Here is an 18,325-nt window from a genome sequence, read left to right as displayed (position 1 = left end):
TTTACCAATCATGTTCGAGTTTTCACAGGTCAAGTATTGTTTATAAATATCTAAGTTTCAAACACAATTCAAATATTTTGAAATAATAAAAAAGCTTGTTAACATTTTTTTTTTCATTTGATCTGTGGACACCACTGTGTATAAGTTACTATTTGATGTTCATGCTCTACTTTCACCATTTATATTTTAAAAAAAGCATTAAAATGTATTGCTTTAAACTTAAATGAGACAATGGTCAAAACAAGACTGAATTCAGTTTTTTAGATTAATCAAAAATTTAAGAATTCCTTACAATTTTCTAGGAACTGACCATAGCCATTCCACCATCTCCAGTAATGGCCAAAATAATAATATACTGTATAATAATAGTAGACAGACTGATTCATACTTATGTTAATGCATCTATAAGGTATATATTGAGTCCTTCTGATGACAAAGGGGTAGATGTATGTAGGGGCGATAGCAGGGAAAACAGTAATTGCGTCCCTGTCATTATCAGTGCTCCTATCTTCTGGATAGGAGCACCGATGTGCAGTCAGATGTATGAACAGTCAGTGGCACTGACCGTTCCAAAAGCTGCAGCTACCAATTTTTACAGCTACAGCTACAGTTGCCTGGGATTGTGCATTAAAAAAAAATTTTTTTTTTATTCAATGGGCCACGGATGACGCTGGGGGGTTTCTGACCAGCACATGCGCAGAGCACCGGTCAGAAGCAGAAAGAGTGAGAGTGCGTTTATCCAAAGAGGTCAGTTAACACTCTCCCTCTTCTGCAAAAGTTTTGTTAATACATACAGTATGGCCATTATCAGGACCTACTTCAACACAATTGTAGATGAAGCGGGTCCACACAAATAATGGCCATTAGCCTCCAGATAATACACCTCCGCTAAAGTACCCAATCTGTATGTCTCATTGCCATAACATCTTCAAAGTGTCCACTCTCCAACTGCTGAGTTTTAATCACTATTTCCTGTAATATTTTAATCACTATTTCCTGTAATATTGTACCTGCCATATTTTTTATCATGGGTTTGGCTGAAATGTCTAGAAAAATTATTTTGTAAATATTCTCCCTCCTAATGTTTATTTATATAGCACTTTTCTCAAAAAGTACTAAAATAAAATTTAGATTTACAGTAAATCAAATAAAATAAAAGAGAGAACCGTATTTGGCCCACAACAATGGTTTAAGTTGCTGAATATAAAATATGAAATTCAAATGTAAGATATAAGATGCCCACAGAATCATTGCTTCCCAGATTGTTCACCCCACAAACAAAAGCACCAGACGAGGCAGCTATCATAGGGACTACATAGGTTACAATGGGTGGGATAAACAAGGTGAGAAATACAATATAGGAACAATAAGATACCCACAGAGTCATCCATTCTAAGGATTATTCATCCTTCCCACTAAAGTATCAGACGAGGTAGCAAGTTTCAGAGCCGCTCTCACAAAATTCTTCCTTAGATATCAAAGCTGTCCGAACAGTATATTATGTATCCAATTGGGGTGGAAACTGTTTTTTGCTCTGAGATACTGTAGGTATTAAAAAATAAAAAATACAAATTATATGTTGTCCTAACATAGTTGGAAATAAAAGTAAAATTCATGTAATTCATATTAAGATATTTTTAAATAAATCCTCCAATATCAGAATTTGTGCATTCTCATAAATAGAATATAATGCATGAAGTTTCATAAGAATTATTCTTCTATCAATTGGGATTCCAAATATGTATATACATGCTACGATTTCTCCTAAATATAAATATACTGTATGTATGATGGAACAAAAGTGTTGGAGATTTGCCTGTAAACCTGATTACTACAATGAAAATCATTACGGTTTAAAGTAAAACTAACAGATGAACATTATACTGTAATGAATACAGATGGCCACAATGATCAATAAACGTCCATATTGTCTCTCATGAGAACATTTTGTAAACATATTATCATCACATTTTTTGTATCAATCACTATATAGAGCTCCCAAGTGAAACACACATGCCTAGATAGATAGATAGATAAATAGATAGATAGGTAGATAGATAGATAGATAGATAGATAATATTATGTTATCACATAGGCATGTAATAATAGTTGGTATGAATGCTGATCCCACCCACCAATGTCAGTAATGCTACTTCTAGACAGTTTCGGAATAATACACATCTATAGTCTCCAATTAATTCTGTGATTTCCCATATTTACTCATCAAACACCACCTCGTGATAAAAACAAAGACACACCTGTAAACTAACCAATAACAATTTGGCAACATTAGTCACAACCAAAAATGTATAACTTTATAGAGGAAAGAAATCAAAATAAAAATGTAATGGTAAGGATAATATGTGTATAATAAAGCCAAGTGCTGATAAGAGAAAGAGAAAAAGACAGATGAGGGAGAAGAGAGAGATAGAGTAAGATGAGGAAAAAGGGGAGGGGCTGGAGACAAAGCAGATGAAAGATATATATATATATATATATATATATATATATATTTATACACACACACATATATATATATATATATATATATATATATATATATATGTAGCCAAAGGTGTGGCACTCAAGACACAACAAATCACTCAAAAGCTGGAGACTTTGTATAACAACGTTTCAGTAATCAAACTGACTTCAGGTTACAAATTTTAAGATACTATATAACATACTTATATACAGTGTTACTTATCCCACGTGTACCAAGCTGGATCCCTGGCCACGTGTACCAAGCTGCATCTCTGGCACCCACCGTCCCGTTGTCACCTCATGATGAAGTCATCGCGCTGTTCACCCAGACACTATGACATCATCATGAGGCGACTACAGGCAGGTGGGCAGTTCCATCCTGGCGAGCCGGCTTAGTAAATGTGGGATGAATAACACTGTATGTATGTTTATGGTATCTTAAAATTGGTATCATGAATTCAGTCTGGTTACTGAAACGTTGTTATACAAAGTCTCCCACTTTTGAGTGATTTGATTGTATCTTGAGTGCAGCACCTTCGACTACCTGTGCTTGAAACTTGTGAGGGTACTGACCACAGCTTGGATTCATTATTGGGAGTGGTGGACCGGTGGTAAAGATATATACATACAGTATATATATATATATATATATACAGTATATATATATTATTATTATTATTATCGTTTATTTATATGGCGCCACAAGTGTTCCGCAGCGCCTTACAAGGTACATATCCAAAAAGTGACTTACAGTAAAATACAATACAATGAAGGACAAGGACATGGATAATATACATTGATACATAGGTGGCCATAACACCCACATAAGCAGCAAAGCATAGGCACCAAGTGTTAGGTGTCCTAGTGGTGAGTAAGAAGTAGATGAACATATAGTAAGGAGAAGCACAAGAGGGAAGAGGGCCCTGCTTGCAAGAGCTTACATTCTCAAGGGGAGGGGCAGACAAACAGGGGTGACACAGATGGGATAAACAGGGAGGAGGGAGCATGTAGTAGCAAGTTAGGATGAGAGCTGGAAAGCGTTGATGAAGCAGTGGGTCTTGAGAGCCTGTTTGAAGGATTGTAGAGAGGTGGAGAGTCTGATGGGGAGAGGGAGAGAGTTCCAGAGGTGGGGAGCGGCATGGGCAAAGTCTTGGAGGTGGGAGTGGGAGGAAGTAATTAGCTGGCATGAGAGGAGGTGTGCATTTGTTGAACGAAGAGGGCGGACAGGAAAGTGAAGGGAGATGAGGTCAGAGATGTAAATGGGAGAGGAGTGTGTGAGGGCTTTGTAAGTGAGTGTGAGAACCTTGAATTGGGCTCTGAAGGGGAAGGGGAGCCAGTGGAGGGCTTGTAGGAGAGGGGAGGCAGATGTAGAGCGTTTGGAGAGGAAGATAAGCCGTGCAGCAGCATTAAGGATAGACTGGAGAGGAGCGAGATGGGATTTGGGGAGGCCAGATAGGAGAAAGTTACAGTAATCCAATCTTGAGATGACCAGTGAGTGTATTAACGTCTTAGTTGCTTCCTGGGTGAGAAAGGGTCTGATCCTGGAAATATTTTTAAGATGGAAATGACAGGACTGTGAGAGGTTCTGGATATGTGGTTTAAAGGAAAGGGCGGAGTCCAGGATAACTCCAAGACAGTGCACTTTAGAGCTAGAGGAGATAGTTGTTCCATCAATTGATAAAGAAATAGTGGGAGGTGAGGTTATGTGGGAGGGTGGGAAGATGATCATCTCAGTCTTAGACATATTAAGTTTAAGAAATCGCTGGGACATCCAGGAAGATATAGCAGAAAGACAGTTGGAGATCCGAGTGAGGAGAGAGGGAGAGATGTCAGGGGAGGAAAGGTAGATCTGAGTGTATATGTACCTGCTGTGAATTGACCCAAAACTTTATGGTATATTGTATTGTAATCCATTCCAGAGAGAGAAAAACACACACACACACACATATATATATATATATATATATATATATATATATATATATATATAGTTGAAATTGGTCCACACTCTTGCAGAGATGTAATATTGCTGGGGTAGCTACTCAAATGAGTCCAAGGACCCCAAATGCATAAAGAAACAAATAAGGGAGTGCTCTCACTTGAACAAAACAACAGGGTGTATTCACACAGAAGGCATGGCATCATACAGCAATGCTGATGTATGATGCTATGGTTTCTATGTGAATAAACCCTGCTGATTTTTTTTCAAGTATGGTGAGTGCACTTCCTTATTTATTTTAATATATATATCTTAAAAACTTAAGATTCAATTTGAAAACAAGCAACTGGAGATACCATGTCTCTAAAGGGGTGAATTACATTTACTCATAAGTGAAGTGTTGTATATGATTTTATGCTTTATAAAAGTACTATTTTAAAAAATTGTGGTAAAAAAAAACGTTTTTAATTGTTCAAGGGTGTCATGGGCTTTGATACAGATAAATTGAAAGAACAAATATACCAAGCAACTGGGTAAAATCTATTACTATCTTTCAATTCAATATAACTTAGAATATCAGGAATGTAGCGCCCCTTTTAAACCATATACATTTTGGTCTCACTAACAGGGCGCCTTTTAGGGGCAGCTACTTTGTTCATACCACTAATTTTGGTGCAGGATAAAGGTATTTTTACACACACACGTATAATATACACATATAAGTAATACATGACTGGCGGCACTTAATAACACAAATGCAAAAAAAAGGTGTGTTTCTGAACATTTACTAATTCTTTATCCAGTAAAGGTTCTTAAACATTAGAACACTCTTTTTGCTTTGCATTTATGCACTTGAGTGCTGGCGTTCGTGTATTACTTTTGTCTATGTTGCAGCACTGGATCATGCTGTATATCAAAGCTGGGGAGTGCCAGTCATACTATATTGTCTATATATTTATGGATGTGTGTGTTTGTGTGTAGGTTTCAGAATTGTCAGGTACAGTAGGTAGTAGCCAAAGGGTTACCACCTACTGTACTTTGGTGAAACGATCTATGAGGGCTGACATACTGCCCTATTTTAAACCACAAAACATCCAAAACACAAACCATTGCACATACAGGAGCATGCAGTGCTAAGGAGAGCTAAACTGAGCTGTACTCTGCTTAGTAACTAAATAGTGAATAATATATAGAATAACCATTAGGGTTAAGGTGAGGTGGCCTAAGAGGAACTGAAGAAGTCCCTACCTCTACCCTACTATACCCTTCGATAAACAGAAGTTCTATAAAAAATGATTGCCTCTAAGAAATATGACGTTTTAATTCTCCTCTATTAGATTTGTGGGTAAATACATGCAAATTGTTTCATATATGTTTCTGTTGGCCAAATATGCATCCAGAATGCAATTATATCACAAACAATCATAAACCTAGATCCAAATAAAATGAATAGTGCTGGTGCCAGCTATTATAGGTGATGTATTTTGCAAAGCTGCATATTTTGCTCTCAGTCATGACAATAAAAGAACAGAAACATTACCAGAAATGCGTATTTGAAGACTACCCCTCAAAAATCATTGTTATCTGCAGTGAAATTATATTTCCCTTTTTGGATGATATTGTTTCCTCAGCAAAAACTGAATGACAACTGTAGCAACTATAATGACAAGCCTCATAGATGACAATACACAAAATAATAATGTATATTACATGATGTTGATACCATGTTTCTTTTTATCTGATTGTCATTTAGCATACTATAATAATATATATACAGTAAATACACACAAAACTATTGACATCCCACCAAGGATGTATATATATATATATATATATATATGCACACACAATAGGTTAGTCAGATGCATTTACAAAACATAAGTAAAATCATGACATTGACATATACAAATATTTTCTTCTCCACAGAATGAACTGTTACTTTAACAAGAATGGAAAAAGATATGAAAAAAAGTCACAATTACAAAACAACAGACATATATATGTGCAAAAAAATTCTAAATGACGAGCACAACCACTACAGAAAACGTGTCAGTTAGATCTTACTTCATATGAATACATGAGCTTAATTATTTATATTTGATCATGTATTTTAAACAATGTGTGCAATGGAATTTTATCACAATTATTACAATCCCTATATATGCACTATATGTATTTTCACTGTATTGTCAAAAAAATTCCTATTTTGTATTAATTGTTTTATTGTCCATTTGTACATTATAGATTTGATATCTTTGTGCATCCATATAAATTGATAAAGATTTAACCAAAATATTTTGTAAACCTATATTTGTTGTGCTCCTTAACTAGCAGTGTTTATTGTAAGCTTTATGACTGATTTACTTCTGAGTGATTCTGTTGAAATTGAAGATGCTACATTACTTGCACTAGACATAAAACATTATATGCTTAAATTATTTCAATGAAGTTTATATTTCTGATTTCATTTTGCAATTTGAAAAAGTGGAAATTAAACACATTTTGTTTGGTAAATTTAGCATTCACCAACTTATTTTCATTGTTAATCAGCCAGCGGGCCTCTTTTTTCCACAAAAATAATTAATTTATACATTATTAAATAGAAACATTGACAGGGCAAAACTTAATTTCTTGGAAATCCTAGATCAGTGCCATATAATTACCCTGATATTTCTTTTTTTTAACAAAAGATTCAAAGATCTATTTAGACAACTGAAGTAACATGTAACGAGTAAAAACTGAAGTACAGTCAAAAGTTTTTCTAAAACCTCTACAAATAAGACATACAATTTGCAAAACTTTATATGTTTTAAATAAATAACTTTTTGGAGGGCTGTTGTGACATTTTGTTTTCAATAAGAAATAAACATATTCACTGTTACTTTCCTAAATTAGGCTAGCAAAATAAATAATTTCGACTGCACTTTATTTCCCTTTGGATGCCTGTAAAATGATGCAGTAGTTGTTACTGCATTTATATCAACAGTGTATTACTGGAAATACAGACTTGTAGCTTTTGGCTTTTATACAGTAGGTTTATAGGTCCTTTTTGAAGAATCTGATTGGATCCCACCCTTTCACTGCTTATATAGCATACTTTATTTAATCAGGGGTGTAAATAAACAATTGTGTACCTTATAGCAACATTTGGTAAGGGCTACCATCTACCACAAACAACATGACATCCAGTATATGAAAAAGACGTATACACCACCCCTCCAAGCTGCAGATCTTGCAGCAGCAGCTGCTCCCCCTACTTTTATGGTATTTACATCTTTGTATAAAGTCATACAGTAGATGCTGTTTTAGCAGTTTTAGGAATTAATGGTGGAACCATCTCCTATATAATTGTCTGACCCACAAAGAAAGTGGTTGTTCCAAACATCAGTGCCTGTATACCCCAAATCTTTTACTGGACATGATGGGGCCATGTCTGAGTACTTGAATGTTTCTGAATTTCATACTAGATTTCAGTTTACATTGACGTTGGTGTGATTGATGTCCATTGTGATGATAATCTGGAATGGGTCGTGACTTCATATTGATTTTCTACAATTTCTGCAGATGCTCCATGGTCATATAATGGGGATCCTGAGGATGGTGATGGTATCCCATGTGAAAGAGGTGTGTAATGAGTTGCAGAGCCTCTTAGGTACTGATGTCCTAATCCATTAGAGATTCCTCCAGACTGAGACACTGATGTAATGTTACTGTTGCTCACAGACCACAAATTAGGGTATTGACTGCAATGTAAAATTAGTAAGAATTAGCATTTTATGATAAAATGATACAACCTTATTGTTTGAATCTATTAAATAGTATGTATATTAAATGACACCTTAGGCTCCATATTCACATAATAATTTTAAAAACAAAAGTTGCATACATGTATACACAGGTCATTAAACTGCAAATCACCTTTTACTTTTTTTGATAATTAATAGTGCGGAATTATTATTTTTATTTTATACATAAAGTATATCTATGTATATTTATTTATTTACATATTTTAATGGAGACTGTCAGTGTCAGTCAAGTGAGATGTGGACATGACAGACTTGCCAGTGGAGTTTATGCAATCATTATCAGACTGCCATTGTAACAGCAGGACATTTATGTTAAAGGCATAATTAGGGTGTTCATTCTAGCCCAATAAAAGTTACAGTTAGTTAAAAGGACAATTTGCTATATAATACACATCAAATGGCATCAAGAGCAAAATATTGGATCACAGAACTGTAATGATGGGTATAAGAAATAAAATAACAAGATCACTTTGATTATTTAAAAACAGGCCATAAATGGTCTAATCTGCTGAGGACAGAGGGCACCATAGAGACTGTCTGACTTGTGGTATGAACTTTCTATATGAATAGATGCCTTAGGTAGCAGGTAGATGATATGGGATGTAGTTAGAATCCCGATGCATGGGAATCCAGGCGTCTAAATCCTGACTTAGTAAACACAGATGATATAGATGAGTGGTAGGTTGGATAGATAGATAGATAGATAGATAGATAGAGAGATAGATAGATAGATAGATAGATAGATAGGATAGATGCTTTTACCTTGCATTACTGGAGGTTCCTGTGCTGTGACTCACTGGCAGAATTCCTGTATGAGCTTGCATTTGAAGACTAGACCAGTTGTCATGGGACTGGAGCATAGACAGACAGGCAGATGAATTATCTGCTATAGTTGCTATACAAAAAGAAAGAATGTAAATAAAAAACAATAGGACAAAAAAAAAATTATACAACGTATTGTACTATAAGTGTGTTAAATGAAAATGACTATAATGGTAATAATATAATAAATAAGCCTATTGATCAAATCACACTTGCAGGATGAAAATGGGTGTTTTTTTGGGGGTACACAGAAATATTAGGTATCTCCATCTATGGGGGACAACTGCAACAGATATCGGAGATGGATAGCTTTGGAACTTACTAGGAGAATTGTTTCTGTGAGAGTATGAGCTGGGATATGGGGCTGCTCGGTGATTTCGTAGAGATGAGTATCTTTCACAGCCATGAGCAGAAGGAAGGGCTATGGGGTTTCCAAACTGTGAGTGAGGGTTAGCAGGTGAACACAGTGCTCCTGTCCCGGGAATTAGCCAGCCACCTACTGAAGTGAGATCAGAAATATGATCATTATTTTCAATGTAAAAACATCCAAAACTTACTGTGTAACAAAGAGTTTTTCATTTGTATTAAAATATATGAACATAGCTGTATTTGTTTACACTTTTTTTTGTGAAATAATGACTGATTTCTCAATGTAATTTTATTTACATACCTGTATTTAATTATTATTATGTATCAGCATAAGGGAGTGATGTATCATGCCGCGGTAGGAAATAATGTGGAGAAGTTGGTCAAAGTAACCAATCAGCTTCTAACTGTCATTTATCTAACTCAGTCTTTGAAATGACAGCTAGAAGCTAATTGGCTGCTCTGAGCAACTTCTCCACTTTATCTCTAGCTAAGGCTGACTACATCTCCCTCTAAGAAAGTATGTATGGTATTTATATGTTATCCTTTTTGATATTATTACAGGTTATACTGCACATAAGTAGTTAAATCAAACATCAACATGTCTTCTTTAACATATGGACATGGTAGCATATGGTGCCAAAATGGTTAGCATTGCTGCTTCGTAGCACTGGGATCATGGGTCATGGGCTTTCTCGGTGTGGAGGCTGTATGTTCTCCACATTTGTGTGAGTTTTCGCAATGGTTTCCTTCCACATTCCATAGACAAAGAGCCTGATTCAGAGGTGGTCGCTATTTGCAAGCGCACGCTCTGAATCAGGGCGGGGAGGAATTTTTTTTTTCCTGTCCGCTCGCAAAGCTGTGGGTGCCCACCCACAGCTAGTGCGAGCAGGCAGGAGATGGTCGAGATTATCGCGACCATCGGGCTTGCTTGGAAACCCTGTGGTAGGGTCTCAGGTGATGTCAGTAGGGCCGCCCACAAATGGCAGGCGTTTCTTCGGGAACGCCTCCGTTTGGTCAGCCACCCCAGCCACCCCGTTTTGTTGCGAGCCCCGGAGCGAGTGATTTCTCACTCGCTACGGGGCATGCGCACGCCGCACGTGCACACAGACCCATCATCGACCTGCTTGTGAGCGCTATGTGCTCGCGAGCGGGTCTGAATTAGGCCCAAAGAACAAAAATACTGACCAGGTGCTGAAAATATATAACATAGGAGAAATAAATAATTCTCATAAAAGTAAGTGTAACTGAATTGAATATTAAAATAATTGTAGTTGCAGAGTATAACGATGTAAAGAATAATTTCAAGACTCCTAAAAATAATTAGATATAGATAATATTTTTATATACAAAACATATCTAAAAAATTTTTCACAATAATTAATCCCATAGAAATAAATAGCAATCAATTGTGAACGTAACAACTGGATCTAAAGGAGAGACATCCAGTAGAAATGCATGGCTGAGCTGATATATCAGACCCAGTTGTTGGGTTCACAATTGATTGCTATTAATTTTTATATGCTTAATTATTGTGAACATTTTTATGTTTTTATATAAAGATATTGAATATTTTGATGTGTTTTGAATTTGTTATGCCACATCATTCCAAAGACACACTGATAGATTATATGACTTCTCATGAAATTAACCATAGCGTGTGTGTGCATCTTCTGGTAGGAGATATATAAACTCCACTTTGGAAAGGACTGATGTGAATTATCAATCGATAGTGAAATGTTCTCTGTAAAGTCCTGTGGAATATGTACAGATGTGTCTTCATACACCTAGTCTCAATACGCCACATATGGAGCAAGATGACTCGTCCGAGAAGTGTAGCATCTTTTTCCACGCAGCGACAAACAGCTTCACAAGACTGCAATGATTAAATTGATATGTGACACTTGTATATCTGTGTGCGACAATGGAACTTGGCAAGGAATAAAGCCATGGCCGCTGCATCATAGCACCTCATTAGCACACAGATATACTTAGCACACAGATATACAAGTGTTGCATATCAAATTAATCAGTGCAGTCTAATGAAGTGGTTTAGTTACATCACATTGAGTCTAAGATGCATTTTTGTGCAAAAAAGACATTGGGTGCAAACCGAGGCGCACATGACCTGGCACACAGAGAAGGGCTGTTTGGCACAACTGCAGCAATAGTGTTTGTAGGAGCTATATAAGTGTTAATAAATAATGCAGCAATAAATGTATGCAGCTTACACTGTGAATACGCCTGCTGGCCATCCATCCCATCCTCCAGGAGTTCTTTGTGATCACTTCTGTGAATAGAAAAACAATACAGTTTTTGTCAGTCACTGAAACCATTTTATGCACCTAAAATTTATATTATCTTACTACTTATTTTACTGTATGGTATTTAGATATGATTTACCAACATGCAATTCTTTCAAAGGAAATTGATATTGAACAGATCCAGCACCACAATTTAAAGCATTTTCCAAGAAGAATTAAAAAATGTCATCTAAATTATAAAATTTGTAACATTTGATTACACTATCCACACTATCCACACTACTGCTGGTCTTAGCATCACCTCCTATCCTGCCTTGCTTGGATGTCATTGTCTATCTACCCCCAATTATGTAAGGGATAAAGGGCCTGATTCAGAGCCACTCGTAAGCAGCAGCTCGTTCGCTCCGAGCGATGTTTGCCCAACTGCGCATGCGTACGGATCGTTATACGCATGCGCGAACCTGTCAGTGCGGCCGAAATTCATGTGCTCGCAAAATAGCGAATGCCTGCTAATTTGAGTGACAGGATGAGGCGTATGTAGGTGGTAACAGGAGAAGGTGCTTGAAAACGGGGAGTGGAGATCAGATCGCATGCGTGCTTAAAGGTCAAAACGGGCGTTTTATGGGTGTGCATATTTAAAACAGCAACGTCATTGACTACATCACTGGGTTTTTTTTAAGCCAGAACTGCTCGCAAAATTGTGGTAGCAAAAACCAACCACAAGAATAGCGAGCAGCTCATACCCTGGTCGATGTACTCAATTAATCTAATAAATAGCAGACATGACGTAGGATGCGAGCGGCCAGGGGGCGTAGTTTCCCAAAAAACGACCGCAAGTTTTGTTCGCTCGTTCAGACCTAGAGGCATGAACAGACCGCAAACAGCGAACGGTTCATTTGAATAGCCACCCCTATTTTCAGGACGAGCGAGCGCTAATTGCGTCCGGCTCTGATTCAGGCCCAAAGTGCTAACTAGCCTACAGGTATCATGGGACTTCTGTAGACAGGCACATGACTTGCTCCTTCCACTCTTTCTTAACATTGGGTGGGATGAGAAAGGAACACCCATTTAACTGCACCATGACAGGTATAGCAAGGGTAATATTTTTCTCTTAATTATAACATACCTGAAAGCCTACCATGGACCATAGTTTGCATTACCTACTAATCCCATGCCCCTTCCTGCCAGATGGGATTTACCACAAAAAATAAACCTGATTATGAACACAGCAGTTAAACTTAAATACAGATTCATGTATTCTCTACAGACAAAAGTTGAACCAGGAAAGGAATGTTTACTTTAGGTATATGTGGATAAGTGAAATGTCAGCCTCCAGTAAACCATGTAAAGCAGCTGTTTCCAATAATACATTCCTCAGCACCCTGTTCCTGAGTCACACTTAGTATTGTCAGAGTGGCCTTTTGCTGACCACTTAGCAGAAATTAAACAAAGAGAATGTCCAGACAGATGCTGAGCTGCTCTGCCACTGAGACAAGTGAGGAAGAATGTTAGCTACAAAGGGGAAGATAACAATGATGGCCATTAGACTGAAAACGCTTCATGATGCCCTCAACAGGAAAGTGAAAGCAATGTAAAATTCATATCTTTAATAGTATTAACATATACCATGAAGCAAAAAACTTTCTTTGTATTATCTGCTAGTCGACATTCAGAATGTCAACAGTTTTTGAGTGTCCACAGTCAGAATGTCGACATGAGTTTTAGGTTGACAAATGATAAGTCGACATGGTTAAAATGTCGATGCATTCAGAATATCGATATTCAACAGGTTGACACCAGAATGTCGACATATTTATTTGGTAATTTTTAAGGTTAGGTTTAAGTTTAAATTAAGGGTTAGGGTTAGGTTTAGGGTTAGGTTAAAGGTTAGGTTAAGATTTAGGGTTAGCGGTTAAGTTTAGGGTTGTTTAGTTATAGTTTAAAGGTTAGGTTTAACATTAGGCTAAAATAAGCAAGAAACTTTATGTTAGTATTCTGGTGTTGACATTTTAACCATGTTTACATAATTGTATGTCAACATATTAGTTTTTACTCTGATAACCTTGTTGACATTCTGACTATCAATATCTAGAGAATGTCGACATTCTGGTGTCAGCATTCTGAATATCGACCTTCTAATTGTCGACTAGTCATACCACAACCCTTTTTCTTATGACAGTAGGTGCAATGCTATGTTTGCTAAATAAAACAAGGGTTCTACCTCAATATGCCATCTGAGGTACAATATTCGCTTCCCCTCATACCTGGCACTACTCAGTTAGGGAAATGTACAGTATCAAACCTTCTAAATAATGATAAATTGAGGTGATGACCATAACAACTAATACAATTCTAGCAATAATTTTATAGACTACTAGGTAAATGTTAGCTAGAATGTGATTTGATGCTTTGGGCAATAGCTCTACTTGTCCACATTAGAAGGTTTGTCTAAGCGATACTGTATTTAATGTAGGTGATGACTACACAGGCATAGCCACTAGGTGGCACTGCTCTTTTGGTAACATATATAGAAATAAGTGGCAAAATATACCTTATTATACAAACATTATTTCTCAAATTTACTGTACATATTAAAAATATGTCATCCTTACCTTTCCTTAGCATCAAGAAATGCCTTTGCAAATGGATTGTGCTTTATTTTAAGAGCTGTAATCTAAAACAAAAATACAAATTGTAAGTACAGATCATATATTTTAAGAATCAGTTATGAAAGAATATACGTTCTTCTGAAGACACTTTCGGGTACAAAATACAATAAGTACTACCCCAAATGAGTGCACAGAGAATTTCTCATAAAATAAACATTTTTTAAAAATGTTTTAACCCCAGCACTTTGGACTTGCACCAAGAACGACAGTACAAACAAATTACATTTTATAAAACATAAATAAGAGAAAAACTCCCACGTTGTATAATTATCAAATTGATTATGGCACTACAATTCACTTTTACACTCTGTGCGACTTGCAGAGTTACGCAGGAAATATTACCAATGAATCTAAAACAGACAAATACAGAGAAGCCATATTATAGCATGTAACCTAATTCAAATTACTGTCATTTTACACCCTCTCCTGTAAGCTAGTCTCCCAAGTGATATTATTTTACGTAACCTGAAATATTTTAGGAGACCCATACCATAAACACAATATTTAAAAAAATAATGCATCTGGGTGTTTACAATATTTATGTAATGCCCTTCCATGCATTAAAGAGATTACTATAAATATATTGTGTAGTGTGGGTTGCTGAGCTAACCCCCTAGAGCTATGGGTTTTCTAGCTAAGTTTACTGTTTCCTACCAGCAAGTATTTAACTGTGTCCTGGCTGCAGGCATAATAGTATGGAACACTTATTTATGGGTTGTGTACCTCTTCATTCTGATAGGCTGTCACAGCTATGAATTGCGTCTCGGGAAAGGAATGACTTGTGATCATCCTTTGGGGTCCCCCAACTCTCACTATATGAATTCTGGGCTCATATTTATGCAATGAGTTTAACATAATCTGGAAAAAAAAGATACATTTTATTTAAAAAAATCCATCATTGCAAGAGAGTATAAAGTAGCAAAGGCACAGTATGCTATATTATTAGCTGTTATTACCTGGCCTCCACCATTCATTTTATTGGTGAGCTTGACCTTGCTGAATGAAACAGCATCTTTCATCCAATGGGCACCAAAGTTTGGAGAGTCTGGGTGAATATAAACACAACTCGGAGCCTGAGGTTCAGGTTTGCCACCTGGTACCCACTCTCCATTCACATATTTCCAACGATGGTTGTCTGCTGCCACAAAATCCAGCAGAAAAGTGTACATGGCATTTGGATCCAGGCCAGATACATTCACTTTCAGTACAGGAAACATTCGCCTAAAATAAGGAAGGAAATGATTTAATCCAGAGATGCTGGCTTACATAGAACTGTGCCACAACAAACACACTGTACTAATAGTGCTATAATATATAATATAAAGGTAACCCACAGTAACTACACAGCCTGCACCCACACCATTTTATACAGCAAGCGTACCTTCTCCATGGGTGGCTGGGAGATATCTATCTATGTCTTTTTATCCAAAGACAAATAAAGTCATTTAAAAGGTGACGTTAGAAAGGAAATGAACTATCCTCCCCCGTTTATTTCCTTTGAGCTCAGCATAGTCTTTTGTCTTTAATTTGGGGTCAAACAACTCATCTGCTGTGAAGTAACTTTAATTACTTTGCTACTGAAGCAATATGATTCTTCTATACACCTTTACCAAGTCCTCAGTTATACATATACATGTTTTCTCAGTCAATTAGGTACAGCATTGTTCTGTTACCTATCAACTGTGTTTGGGGATTTGGTTGTTGTTCTGTTTTAACCCCCCCACCCCCACCTTGGCATCTGTGAGAATTAAGCGCAAATTGATTTTACTGAATGTTGAGAAAAATATCTTAATATGAACTGAAAAGTTTTAACAAAATACATCTGCAATCTATTAGTAAAGTAATACAGTCATATCTGTCTTGTACTTATAAGGCACAAATAATATTCTATCTGATATAGCAGATTTCATAGACTACTACAAGTCCATGATAATAAAATACATAACACATTTCTTGAAGGGAATGCCAGATAATTTATTGATATAAGAAAGAAATACTTTTGGACTAAAAAATATTAATTACAGTGATTTAATTTGATTGATTTATGCATTAATTTTGCTATTTCATTCTTACTAATACACCAAACTTCACCTTCAATGTACATGATGTATTAGGTTCCTGTTGTAAATTTTTATAAAACGTCTTATTTATGTGGTGCTGTAATTTAATTACATTGCATGATTGGTGATATATTACTACTATTAGACAGATGAAAAATAACTATACAGTATGTACTATTTGAATGAAATATACACCATAGAGGTAATTAAAATATGTTTAATGGTCGCAAAGAAAGCCCTAAAACAACTATTTTGTATCTCAATTGTATAGACAGTTCATAAAATACTAATAATGTTTGAACAAACCACTAAGCAGAAAAGTACATAACATTTTTAATCAATACTTCAAATAAAGCAGTTTGTTTTATAGATTTCACTTATACACATATCTAAATAACTCCTATGCGTCCTATATTTTAATATATAGCATGAACCACCAAGATAACTCAGACATTGCAAAAAAAACATATACATTTGTGTCAAGTATTTAAAAAAATAACTTGGATATTGCCTCACAAAAATCTTACTGATTATGAACCAATTATATAACATACTGTATGAGAGATTATATTCTCAGTGATTTTCTGCCCTATGTTCTGTATTACAGTAGACAAACATCACAATTTTTTCTGTTCACCTCTATGGGGTGCAAGGAAAAATTAGTGCTGCTAATGGTCGCAAAGTACTTTTGTCCAACAGTTCCAGGAGGCACATTGTTAATAGCCAATAGTGGAGAATTGAATTTCATATGTTACAAAGAGAAAGTAATTTAAAGCTTTTTTTTGGTCACAGTTTAACATTACCTGCCATTCTTGGTGACAATCATCTCATTGGTGAGCTCCTTGAATCTCATCCAAAGTTCTTTTTCCTCCAAAGTAACTTTGAGTTCTCTTTCAGTTGGGTCCCCTTTCTCACTGCCAGCTTGAAGCTCATTTTCCACTGCACTGAGAAGATGATCTACTCGGTACTGTAAATTCTTTCCACAACTCTCTGTTGCACTTAAACTCATCCCTCAGTAGTTGTTTCTCCACTATAAGTAAAAAAACTCTCAGCAGATCCAATGGAGAGATACCTTATCAAGGCACTGTCAAATGTGTGTGATCAGCGGTTAATGTATTTGGAGATAGTAAATCCACTTGACCTTAGCAGCACAGGTTTCACTAAACAAGGATACATTGCTTAACATTACATTAAATAGGCATGGACGTAGTGTGCTGACATCACTAGCAGGATAAAGAGTGCAGTGATTGGTTAAATGTTCCTTTGATGTTTGTCAATAAGGCTTTTGATTGGTGTAGCCTACACACTGTGATAATCTTGTGATGTTAATTGCAAGTCAGAGGTACTTTATGCAAATCTCCAAATGTTTGCACCTTTATCAAAGACTACTGCTTCAGTGAGGAAATGGTGTTTCAGGCCCAATAACATGTCTTCAATTAAGCAAAGATAACACCTGGTCAAATTTTAATTTTAAATCCCTTTCATGAAAGTGAAGGATGTTAAAGACTGTGTAAGCAGATCTTCTATTTAAAAAATACTAAAAACAAACCGTGCAATACTTTAGGAATACTGTACAGTTTTATGTGCATATAATACCTTCTTTAATGCTTCTTTGTGAATATACACTAAGGAAATATTTAAATATACTGTATATAGTCATACAGTACACTTGTACTATAAAAATGCATTTAATATTGTATAGTCATTACATAAGGCTCCAAATTTCTGTGTTGGCTCACTAAAGAAAGAGAAAGTCTGTATATTTGTATACTAAATCTATTATCGTAATAAACTAGCCTATCCCTGATAATGTGTGAAAACAGGTTTGCTGGCAGTGCCTGTGTTGTATGCTGTGGGGGTGGTTTATTACTTTCTGTGAGAATCTATGGATAGCAGGAGAAAGGTGACAATGGAC

General features: G+C 36.1%; 1 protein-coding gene across 1 annotated transcript; it reads right to left on the bottom strand.

Moving 5' to 3' along the window:
* Positions 1-6,282: 6,282 nt before the first annotated feature.
* Positions 6,283-17,550, bottom strand: LOC148523932 (T-box transcription factor T-like). The gene is made up of 8 exons (XM_088472540.1): positions 17,214-17,550; positions 15,307-15,571; positions 15,074-15,208; positions 14,294-14,355; positions 11,649-11,707; positions 9,374-9,550; positions 8,992-9,124; positions 6,283-8,166 (listed from the first exon to the last, which is right to left on the bottom strand). The coding sequence occupies exons 1-8, from the start codon at positions 17,417-17,419 to the stop codon at positions 7,899-7,901; spliced, it is 1,305 nt and encodes a 434-aa protein (XP_088328666.1). The 5' UTR covers positions 17,420-17,550; the 3' UTR covers positions 6,283-7,898.
* Positions 17,551-18,325: the final 775 nt, after the last annotated feature.

This window comes from Taudactylus pleione, unplaced genomic scaffold (genome assembly GCF_031769625.1).
Source record: "Taudactylus pleione unplaced genomic scaffold, aTauple2 ptg000125l, whole genome shotgun sequence".
NCBI classification, from domain to species: domain Eukaryota; kingdom Metazoa; phylum Chordata; class Amphibia; order Anura; family Myobatrachidae; genus Taudactylus; species Taudactylus pleione.
The sequence above is the reverse complement of the archived record's forward strand: the minus strand, read 5'-3'. Positions and strand labels throughout refer to the sequence as shown.

Excerpts from the sequence above, each read along its gene's own strand:
- LOC148523932 (XM_088472540.1), bottom strand. The coding sequence starts at position 17,419 with ATGAGTTTAAGTGCAACAGAGAGTTGTGGAAAGAATTTACAGTACCGA. Across the intron at positions 15,209-15,306 it reads AAATGAATGGTGGAGGCCAG|ATTATGTTAAACTCATTGCA; the intron begins GTAATAACAGCT and ends TTTTTTTTCCAG. Across the intron at positions 14,356-15,073 it reads CAGCCTATCAGAATGAAGAG|ATTACAGCTCTTAAAATAAA; the intron begins GTACACAACCCA and ends TTTTTGTTTTAG.